The sequence below is a fragment of the Gopherus flavomarginatus genome, chromosome 1 (genome assembly GCF_025201925.1).
Source record: "Gopherus flavomarginatus isolate rGopFla2 chromosome 1, rGopFla2.mat.asm, whole genome shotgun sequence".
NCBI classification, from domain to species: Eukaryota; Metazoa; Chordata; order Testudines; family Testudinidae; genus Gopherus; species Gopherus flavomarginatus.
In genome coordinates this window covers 78,396,961-78,409,010 of record NC_066617.1, presented here as the reverse complement: position 1 = coordinate 78,409,010, position 12,050 = coordinate 78,396,961, and the positions used below count along the sequence as shown (strand labels likewise).

At 41.2% G+C, this 12,050-nt stretch overlaps 1 protein-coding gene across 9 annotated transcripts in view; it reads left to right on the top strand.

Moving 5' to 3' along the window:
• The window catches only part of PPFIA2 (PTPRF interacting protein alpha 2), a 655,361-nt gene that overhangs the window by 514,552 nt on the left and 128,759 nt on the right, over window positions 1–12,050 (top strand). For all 9 annotated transcript variants that reach the window (XM_050934433.1, XM_050934482.1, XM_050934424.1 and 6 more), the window contains one exon: window positions 5,841–6,062. In XM_050934433.1, the coding sequence (XP_050790390.1) occupies window positions 5,841–6,062 (222 nt within the window). The remainder of the gene's footprint in view (window positions 1–5,840; window positions 6,063–12,050) is intronic.

Genomic DNA, 12,050 nt, shown 5'->3' with positions numbered 1-12,050 from the left:
TCATATTGGTATTAAGAAAGGGATTGAGTTTTTAGCCAAAAGAACATATTTATATATATTTTGAGTAAAAGTCTTTAATAATAGTTAGGCTCTAACAAAATGTCACAAACACAAAGTAATTTTTGAGAAGCTACAGTAACATTATGGGGCAACTTTTAAAGTGGGGGCTTCATAATTATTTGTGACTCAGCTGTGGCTTCGGATCCAACATCATTTTTAAAATATAATATTTCTTATGGAAATGTTGATTGTCTTAGTGCATTTGTTAGCTAACTGAAATTATTGAAATTAAGGATAGTCTGTATTTAATGGGGCCTTTCATAAACAAATAGTTAAGGGTTAATGTCTCTTTTACCTGTAAAGAGTTAACAAACAGGGAACCAAACACCTGACCAGGGGACCAATCAGGAGACACGATACTTTCAAATCTCCGTGGAGGGAAACCTTTGTTTGTGTTTTTTGGGTTTGGCTTTGTTCTCTCTGGGTTCTGAGAATAACCACACGTACCTACAGGCTCTCTAATCTTCTGTTCAAATTTAGTAAGTACAAAGGTAGAAAGGCGGTTTAGTCTTTTTAATTGGTTTTCTTTATTTGCAAATGTGTATCTGGCTGGTAGTGGTCTAATGTATGTTTGGCTGGAAGTATTTTAAATTGTATTTCTGCTGGAGGAGGCTTTTTCTCCAGTTTCTATAAGCTGACAGGCCCTGTAACTTTTACCATCTAAATTGCAGAGATAACTTTTACCTGTTTTCTTTCTTTTTGTTAAAAGTTTTGCTTTTAAGACCTGTCTGATTTTTCCCCTTGTTGAGGCTCAAGGAAACTGAGCCTGTACTCACCAGGGAATTGATGGGGAGAAGGGAAAGGTGAATTTCCTCTTTGTTTTAGATTCATGAAATTTGAATCTGTATTGCCTCTGGGTGAAGGGAAAAGAGGAGGGCGAGGGGAAGGTAACATTCCTCTCTGTGTGGTGATTCAAGGAGTTTGAATCACGGTGATCTCCTGGTGTACCCAGGGCAGGAAAGAGCTGAGAGGGAGGAAGGAGGGGGAAGGGAAATGGTTTATTCCCCTTTGTTGTGAGACTCAAGGAATTTGGGTCTTGGGGTCCCCAGGGAAGGGTTTTAGGGGGACCAGAGTGTATCAGGCACTGGAATTCCTGATTGGTGGCAGCTTATCAGATCTAAGCAGGTAATTAAGCTTAGAGGAATTCATGCTAGTACCCCAACTTTTGGACTCTAAGGTTCAGATTGGGGAAAGAGACTATGATGGCCACATTGAATAAAACAATATTAGATAATCAGATGATTGGGATTGGATAATCAACATGCTGTCTTTCCTCCCTCCCTCCCTGAGTTGAATAGTATTACATAATTAAAGGAGTCTGGGGGCTAATCCTACCGTATACTCCAACCATGCTGTTGCCTAGGATGGCAGGATTGAAAGGAAATCGAATTATAAAAAACTGAGTGACAAAAGTAAACTAACCCTCACTCCATTGCAGCTCTTTCCCTCTGTCTATCCCTCTTTCCCCAGGATAATGTGTGCCAAGAGATTAAATGAAACACAAGTTCACTTTGCCTGGTCTGAAACAAGACCAGCAAGAATAAACTGAGCTCAGCTCAGTTTAGCCTGGAGACCAGGCTCAATGCCTCTCCATTCTAGCTAGGGAACCCTTGTGGAGAAAAGAGAGAGTCCCTCCTCCCCATGTATGTGGTAGTGTTGTCTGGATGACAGTGCAGAGAGAACCAGAGGGGTGGAGAACATGTAGCATGATGATAGGGGAAAGTAAGTACCCATTAATGTTATTTCAGTGTTGCATGTGGTTTCTAAAAGAAAACAATGATTAATTGCACTAGATATGTTCCTTTGAATGTCAAATTATTGAATCATAGAATTATAGAATATCAGAGTTAGAAGGGACCTCAGGAGCTTATCTAGTCCAAATCCCTACTCAAAGCAGGACCAATCCCCAACTAAATCATCCCAGCCAGGGCTTTTGTCAAGCCTGACCTTAAAAACCTCTAAGGAAGGAGATTCCCTCACCTCCCTAGGTAACCCATTCCAGTGCTTCACCACCCTCCTAGTAAAATAGTGTTTCCTAATATCCAACCTAAACCTCCCCCATTGCAACTTGAGACCACTACTCCTTGTTCTGTCTGGTACCCCTGAGAACAGTCTAGATCCATCCTCTTTGGAACCCCCTTTCAGGTAGTTGAAAGCAGCTATCAAATCCCCCCTCATTCTTCTCTTCTGCAGACTAAACAATCGCAGTTCCCTCAGCCTCTCCTCATAAGTCATGTGCTCCAGCCCCCTAATCATTTTTGTTGCCCTCTGCTGCACTCATTCCAATTGTTCCACATCCTTCTTGTAGGGTGGAGCCCAAGACTGGACACACTACTCCAGAGGAGGCCTCACCAATGTCAAATAGAGGGGAATGATCAGGTCCCTCAATCTGCTGGCAATGCCCCTACTTATACAGCCCAAAATGCCATTAGCCTTCTTGGCAACAAGGGCACACTATCGACTCATATCCAGCTTCTTGTCCACTGTAACCCCTAGGTACTTTTCTGCAGAACTGCTGCCTAGCCATTCGGTCCCTAGTCTGTAGCAATGCATGGGATTCTTCCATCCTAAGTGCAGGACTCTGCACTTGTCCATGTTGAACCTCATCAGATTTCTTTTGGCCCAATCCTCTAATTTGTCTAGGTCCCTCTGTATCCTATCCCTACCCTCCAGTGTATCTACCACTCCTCCCAGTTTAGTATCATCTACAAACTTGCTGAGGGTACAGTCCACACCATCCTCCAGATCATTAATGAAGATATTGAACAAAACTAGCCCAAGGACCGACCCTTGAGGCACTCCGCTTGATACCGGCTGTCAGCTGGACATGGAACCGTTGATCATTACTGTTGAGCCCGACAATCTAGCCAGTTTTCTATCCACCTTATAGTCTGTTCATCCAGCCCATGCTTCTCTAACTTGCTGACAAGAATACTGTGGGAGACGGTATCAAAAGCTTTGCTAAAGTCAGGGAATAACACATCCACTGCTTTCCCCTCATCCACAGAAGGCAGTTAGGTTAGTCAGGCATGGCTTGCCCTTGGTAAATCCACGCTGACTGTTCTTGATCACTTTCCCCTCCTCTAAGTGCTTCAGAATTGATTCCTTGAGGACCTGCTCCATGATTTTTCCAGGGACTGAGGTGAGGCTGACTGGCCTGTAGTTCCCTGGATCCTCCTCCTTCCACCACATTAGCCTTTTTCCAGTCATCCGGAACCAAGAGAACATGAATATGCTTGTTATTGACTAACTGCATTCAGCAAATTCTTACCAGAGCTGAACAACAGGAAAAAGTAACTTGCAAGCCAGTCTTGATCAAGGCATATAACCTTTTTCTATAATGACTCAACTTAACTATGAAATATACGGGAGTTATCAATGGGAGTTAGGCACTTATCTACCTTCAAAAATCTATCCTTTAGTCATCTACTTCAACATTTTTAGATCATTGATTTGTTTATTTCTATTTTTAAAATTATTGTAATCTCTCAAAGAAAAATGATGCAATTATTTTTTTAACTTTCACAATTATTTTTCACAGAAAATGTTGATGAATGTACACTTGTTGGTAATTAAAGCTTACTGATGAAGAAGTTATCATAGTTTTGGTCACGTAAAGCAAGTGACCGGAATGGTGTTCATGTTTCATATTTAATGGTTGCTTAGTTATATTTTTAGCTTCAATTCATATGCTACCATTTAGGGAATAATATGGCAAGGTAAACACATGATAAAGTTTGTCCATCTGTCTATGACTTACTCCATCTGTCATAAATGCAAAAATTACTGCAAGAAAATAAGGCCCTAAAAGTAACATTACAATAACCATGAGTGGAGAAGTTACATGAAGTTCATACACTGGAACAAAGGATGATGGTAATGTATTTAATATTGTGGCCAGGTAGTATTTTAATTTTCATATGCAGTTGCAGCGTATGAATGGTAATTATATGCAAATATTGTAATTGAAATCATTCTGACCAACAAAATCAAATGGAAATAAGATTTTCAACTTCTACGATTGTCATTAGTCAGTAGTATCCCAAAGTAGATCAACTGTATTTCAGTAATTAACATACAGTTTAAACATAATACAAATCACTAGGAAAGTTATTTTGGAGCTGAGCTGTTTTAATCTAATGAATCTTTAGTGTAAAATTTTATTCAGTGATCCACAGAAATGCAGTGGTCTTAGTGTAACTATGTGGTCTGGGTTCATCTGAAAGCTGAGTTGAATAAGAATATAATCAAAGTCATTAAACAAAGTGATTTTCTTTGGATTTGTAAATAGACACAACTGTATAAATATGTAGTGATGCTGGTAACACAGAAGCAGCAATGGGAGGAAGTATGGATTCTGTCCAGGGCACAGCCAGACACACACCACGTATGCAGTAGTATACACTTGGCTCTCCAGTGGGTAATGGACAACATCCTTGAGGACCAACATCCCTGTGCTGCACTCTTGACAGCATGGGACAATGTAAAGTGGCTTTCATAGCGCTGCTCTGTTGAACTGCAGCAACTTGCAGCAACCCATCAGCTGTTTATCTCCCCCACTTCTCCGTGTGCAGATACTCAGCAGCTAGTGCATTGTTTCCCTTCTCATTGAAGCTGAGGGTACGTCTTCACTACTGGCCGTATCGGCAGGTAGCAATCGATTTTTCAGGGATCGATATATCGCATCTCATCTAGATGCAATATATCGATCCCCAAACGCACGCCTGTTGACTCTGGAACTCCACCAACATGAGCAGCGGTAGCGGAGTCGACAGGGGCAGCCGCGGACATTGATCCCATGCTGTGAGGACGGTAGGTAACTCAATCTAAGATACTTCGACTTCAGCTATGTTATTCACGTAGCTGAAGTTGCGTATCTTAGATTGATCCCCTCCCCTAGTGTAGACCAGCCCTGAGTAGCAGAAATATGAAGTAGTCTACCATAGCTGGGTGAGGGGCAAAGAGAGACATCAAGGAAAATGAACACTAATGAGGAAGAGACATTGGGAGTGAGAATTCAAGAGAGGACAAAAACTAGCAGAATCAGCCTGCAGAATGTTATTTCTCTACTTCACCAAAACATAACTGATATCTGTCCACCATACACATACCATTCTGTTTGGGATTGGGGGAGGGTTAGTGAGATGATTCTTGGGAGCCATCCCAAACTTCATTGACTAATTTTAAATACAGTGTGGAGCCTTGTTGTTTGTTCTGTGCATACTTTCAAAATGACAGTTGTCCAGACAAATTGGGGATCAGAGGGCTGCTGTGCATCTGCAGATTTTGTGTGCTTTCTGGTGAATTTTAGTAATGTGATCTGGCTGAGTAGGGTTGGGAGGAAGGAACTTCAGAGTTCTGAAGTTCCACAAGAAAGTGTCAAACACTGTTGCTCATTCATATTTACATTTCTTCCCTTATCAGTTGTATATGCTATACTAGAGACTTAAAATTCCACCTCTCCTGGTGGAGATTACCTTGCTCTGAAGGCTGAATTCTATTGATTAGCGCTGACTTCCTGTAAAAAAGAACCTGTACATAAATAATCACAATTCACATTCCCAGTTGCTCTAAAACACAAATAATGCACAGTTTAACAGAGCACATATCTTCTATTTCCTATGTTTATTAGTATCGCTGAATCTCATGTTATTTACACTTAAAATGCCTGTAATATTTTGTCTTTTAATTGCTGACAGATTTGTTTAAAAAAATGCTTTAGGCAGTTTCTACATTATATGATAAGTAATGGATGAATATTGTTGCTTCTTTTCCTGCAGCGCCTATCAAATGGCTCTATAGACTCAAATGATGAAGCCAGTCAAGTGGTGGAACTACAGGAACTGCTCGAAAAGCAAAATTATGAAATGGCACAAATGAAGGAACGTTTGGCTGCACTATCTTCCCGAGTGGGGGAAGTAGAGCAGGAAGCAGAGACCGCCAGGAAGGATCTAATTAAAACAGAAGAAATGAGCAGTAAATATCAAAGGGACATTAGAGAGGTAAGATGGTTCACTACACTTTGACCTCAGACTTTTCAACAAGTTGTGCATGGGGTATTTGACATGAGCCAAGCTGAGTCACTGAACATGGCAATGAAGGTTAGCGCTGACAGAAATCTTGGAAGTATGTTACATAAAGTTTAATCTTTAAAAAAAGAAAAGCATCCAAAATTATTAGAAATCTTTTTACAAAATATCATTCACAAAAACAAAAGCGCGTGTGTGTGTTTCCTCTCAGTAAATCTGTTTCCTCCTCTGCAAATTCCCACACGTCAGACATCCCCTCCACTGAAATAGTCTTCCATGCTCCTTATCTCCTCTCCCCATATATTTGCGACTCCCTCTTTTATAGCCTTCGAGATATCACGTCTCCAGGTTCAGATTTGTACTGAATGTGCTGCATATCTTCTCAAACATGCAAAGAGGAGAAACCACTTTACCTCCCACCCTCAAGCATGTCCACTGTCTGGCCATTCAATTCAGAATCTATCAAAATTGCCTTCTCTGCTTTCAAAATCCTTCGTGGAATTTTCTCCCTATCTCATAGTCCTTTTCTCTCTCTTTCCCTACTACTTCTCCTCTGTTTCTTACATATTCTTGCCACTCTTCATGCAAGACACTGCTCCTTTGCAGCTCCAGCTCCATGACACAGCCATGCTATGTTCCTCCATCTCTTTTAAAATCTCAAATTAAAAAATGCTTTATACAGTTTAAGAAACTATATTGTCTTATTATGCCACTCTGATATCTCCCTATGTCCTCACCCCCAACTGCTCCCTTTCCTCATCTGTGTTTTCTAACATTCCCTTTCTCAACTTCTCTCTCAACTCTCTAGTGAAATATTCACTGTCTTCTGGACATCTTGAATCCCATCTGCCAGCTTCCTTTCTAGCTATAACAATGTGCCAGTGTTCAAACACCCATGCTTCAACCTATAGCCTGTCTTTTTTACTCTAAAACCCAAAAGTTAATTTACAGAAATAGAATGAAATTGGACTAAACAATCAAAGCCAACTTTGCTAATATAATTTTTTTCCAAACAGATATATAGGTACCTGCTCGTATGATCTAATTAAACAGCAGGAGAAACACTTTCCAATGCAGTGATTGAAGTATACACTGATAAATAGAGTAGACTGGTTTGTTACACTTAGGATAAAGGTTTTTTCCTCTCCTCCAGTTATGTGGAAAGTAGAAATATAAAATAAAAGATGTTTTAACTACATTATTTATTTAAGAAAAAATATAACTTTATTTTCTTTTTAGCAAGCAAGGAAAGGATATTCTAGATGTTTGGCTTAACCTTTGTCTTAGGACCAGATTCTGCCACCTTTACTTAGGTTACATAGTACCTTTATTCTTTAAGTAATCCCACTTTTTTCAGTGAGATAGCTTAGAAAGTAAAGTAATCTCAATGTGTCAAGATAATGTGCCAACATTTAAATCCTTCTAAAAACCAGACAAGGTTTTAAAGCTAAAACAATTCATTGACATAGATTTCTGACCCCATGGAAGTCAATCGCAAACCCCCGCTGACTTTAGTGGGGTCAAGATTTCACCCTTAGTCTTCCAATAATTATGTGTATTGCATATTAATTATATATTGCATAATCTTCCAGTTATATATGTTGCATTGAGAGGAGACTATGCTGCAACTTATCACTGTATTTAGGACTTATTTTATTCCTGATTCATATATGTTAATTCTGTACAGTTAGTAATTTTCTGCGTAGTTCATCATACTTGTGACTCTCCATTTCACTTTGAAATAGGGGGAGATAAACTCCAAGATAACATGTTAAAATGTTTCTGTTGTTTCATACTACCACAGAATCTGTTGTATATCACCACTGTATTCATCTGATTGAGTTAAATACTGGGCCAAATCCTGAAGTGTTTACTCATTTTTGACTTAGTCCTTACTCAGGCCAAAACTCTCATTAACCTTAGAGGGAATTTTGTCTGAGTCAGGCCTGAATAAAACATGGCTAAGAGCTTCAAAATGTGACCATTTTGTTTCCCGATATTCTGTTTACTGATGCAACTATCATGTAGACATTGATAGCTAGATGTGTTGGTGATTTAGACTTTATTGCCACTCCACCTGTATGATTTGCTGATTAATTTCATACTCTGTGAGTAGATAGACAAAGTAGTGGTAATTCTCTGTTTTACTGCATTCTTCACTGATGAAACTGCTTTGCTGATTGAGCTGCATGCTGCATTTCATTTTCCCACTGGAAAGTACAGCGCAAAGTTAACAGGAATTTAGAAGCCTAAATTGTCATCAATCCTCTACTAATCTTTCTGCAAAATGTGCTGGCACATCAATTTGAGCACACAAAATCTTGCATTTGTGTGCCAAAAGGAATGCGGGTGTATGAATGCCAGATAGTACAAAAATATGGGAGTTCAGGGCTAGATTCACAGAAGGACTTAGGCACCTGGCTGCCATTTTAGGCACTTAAGTCCAACATTTAAGCACAATCGAGATCCTCCAAACCCTGCTTAGCTGCCACCTAACCCACTAGGTGCCCAACTTTCTGTTGGTGGGCATGCACATAACCACTTAAGTCCCAATGCTGCTGAACTGCTCAGTGCCCAGTTCATGCCTAAATTGTGGTAGGATTCACAATACAGGTGTTGCCCCCACCTGTCTCAATTGCGGGGCTCGATACAGTAGGCATTCTCACACCATGTATAACCCACAACAGAGACAGGTGGACATGAGCAAGTCATGTGTGTCTTCCACTATGCTGAATAATTAGGGCACTCCTCCAGGATGTGAGAGACCCCAGTTTGAATCCCTGCTCTGCTGACTTGGAGCAGGGGCTTGACCCCAGATGTCCCACCTCTCAGGTGAGTGCCCCACTGCTCGGCTAATGAGTATTCTGTGGTGGGTCTCTCTCCATATCTCTTTTGTGGAAGATATTCCATTTTGTATTAATAATTAAATATTCATTAGGCCAGCAAGCAAGCAAGAATGACTCTAGCTCAGGGGTCAGGGCATTTTTCTGGGAGATTGGAGACATGGGTTCTAGTCCCTGTTCCAATGAATATTTAAACATTTAATTCACGGCTATGAATTCCACTGGGCAGCAGAGTGTCTAAGAGTGAGGTGCTGCAATGCCTAAATCCCTTTGTGCACAAAGATTGATGCATTTGGATATTTTCCTGCTGAAAATTTGCCAGAATGTATACAGCTGCCTATTGGCTGTGTGTTTTTAAAGTTGCAATGGATAATTCAAAGTATTAAATTTTGTTCTTAACACATAAAAGCTGCTGGTGGAAGAGTTTATTTCATTAGCCCCATGAAAATATCAGGATGGATGAAGAAAATAAATTTTATAATCAATGTAAGCAAACGTGAAAAGTTTCCAGTTTGTTATACATAATGCATACAGTATCTTGGTGCAATCTCTAACATCATCTCCTTCAGTATTCAGCTTGATCAGTAAAATGTAATTTTTTTTTATGTTCAGCATGTGAAGTATGTGATTATTGATCAGAATACCCAAATCGGTCAGCAAAGTATATGATAATTCAGCCACTGAAATTTGCAAGAGTATGCGAATGTACAAGAACCGTCTCAGTAGGCTGAGTACAGTTAATCATTTACTTTCTTCTCTCCATTTTTACCCACTTACCTCTTGGGTGTTCTGATTTCTAATTTTCCTGTGCTATCAAGAGAAGAAAGTGATGCCAAAAGATAGTTAGAGCCAGATCCATCCCTAGGGGAGTGCGGGGCTCAGGGTGGAAGTGACGAATCCGTCTCTTCTGGGACCGACCATGCCTGGTGCTGGCCAATCACTCTGGCACTTCCGGGAATGATCACTCCCGGTGCTGGCCAGTTGCACCGGCAGCCCACGGGGCCCCCCAAAGCACGGGGCACGGAGTGGTTGTCCTGATTTGCTGTACCCAAGGGATGGCTCTGGTTAGAGCATAGAACCATAAGCCAGGATATCTGAGTTAAGTTCTTGCCTCTGCCATTGACTTACCGTATTTCCCTGGAGAAGTCGCCTTTCTGGATCTCTAAGTCTCTCCACTCCCAAAGATATTCCAAATGTGGAAATTATGACCAGTGTTTTCAGCTGAGTAGATTAGTGCCATGAACTGCTTTTTCTGCCACTACTATTGTTGTTGTTGCTGTCCCTTAGTCAATTCAAGAGTCCCTCTGGAGCCATCTGTTTTCGGGCTGTGGCAAATGTCTGCATCTTCACTTTATGTAGGTTGGTGAGCTGTTTCACCGGCAAGGGCAGAGAAGTGAATTCCATGCCCAAATCCTTTTTAAGATCCTTTCCTCAAGATGTTGTTTCTTATTTACAACAATGGCCACAAACAAAACAAATACAACAATTCAACTGAAATAAAAAAGGAGGCTGCAGTTTTTACATTTCCATGTGGATGAAATGGGATCTGGCAGGGGTCGATAGCAGCAGTGGGGAGGGAGAAGAGGGGAACAGGGACGAGTGGGATGAATAGGAGCAGAGTGGTTCAGGGAAAGGGTTAGGTGTGTAGTAAATGAGGCAGGGGATTGCAGGAAGGGAAAGGATGGTCTTATGGTTCATGTGATGAAATGGTGTCCTGGAGAACTGGATTCTATCTCTGTCTGTGTCACAGACTTCCTGTATTATGCTGGGCAGATTTCGTAACTCAAAATTTTCAGAGGTGGTCATGAATTACATATTTCTCCTTTTCTGAATGCCCAGCATGAGACTTCAGGGCCGTATTACCAGAAGTTGGGCTGAATGATTATACCTACAACTGAGAGCCGAAGGAGCTGTGCTTTGAATATATAAAGTGCTATAAAAATGCTGAGTACACTGAAAACTCAGGCCTTCGATGTTCTCAAGTTGAACACCTAAAAGTTGTTGATATTTTGACAATTTTGGCCTTAATCTCTGTTCATCAGTTTCCAGATGTAAAATGGGGATAATAACACCACCTTGTCTCACAGGAGTGTTGTTAAGATAAATCAATTAATGCTTGTAAAGCACTTAAAAACTACAGTGAGAGCTCCATAGGAAGCCCCTTGAGGAAATTAATCATTTTGTGTTCAGTGTAGGGTTTAGATGGTGTGTGGTAAATAAGAACCACACATTGAATAATGGGGATAAAACAAAATATTGAATAGCTGCTTGTTAAGTGAGCACTATCCAACCTATGCACTGAAAGAGGCCAGATCTTGTGGAAAAAATGGTATGTGATCCTGTAATTAAAGACTGTGTCATAATTAAGGCTACAATTTAGTCCTGGGTATTTTTAGTAAAACTCATGAACAGGTCACGGGCAATAAACAAAAATTCACAGCCCATGACTTGTCCATGACCTACACTAAAAATACCTGACTAAATCTTGGGGGCTGGGCGCTGCTGGGTGTCAGGTGCGCGCAGGATGGCCGCTGCTGGGGGTCGTTCCCAGAATAGGGAGCAGCTGGGGCTAGTGTCACTGCTGCTGGAGGCTGTATACCGCGGCTGCTCTGGCCAGGTGGCCGGGGACTGCTGCCGGGGCCAGTGGACCATGGCTGCTCGGGCCGGCCGGGGACCATTGCCTAGGCCTGCGAACCACAGCTGCTCTGGCTATCCCAGGACTGCTGCCAGGCTGGTGTGGCTGTCCCCAGAGCCACTCCAGCAGTGGCCAGTGTGGCTGTGGCCTCAGAGCCAGCTACTTGGGCGCCCTGGGGTCAGCTACGCTGGCTGTTGCAGAAGTCACAGAGGTTGCAGAAAGTCACAGAATCCATGACTTCTGCGATCTCTCTGTCAGGCATGGAGCTCTAGTCATAATGCATACACACAAAGTGGAGGGAAGCAAATGGAGGTTGTATTTGCAACCTGAACTCTGTCATTTCCTAGCTTTTGAGTGCCTGACTTTGCAACCTTGATAATGTTTTAATTTGAGGATTTTGCATAAATAATTCTTATAATCTTTTTTCCGTTGCAGTGACAATGTGAGTAACAATGTATTGTAAGAAACTGTTCTTACCAGAGT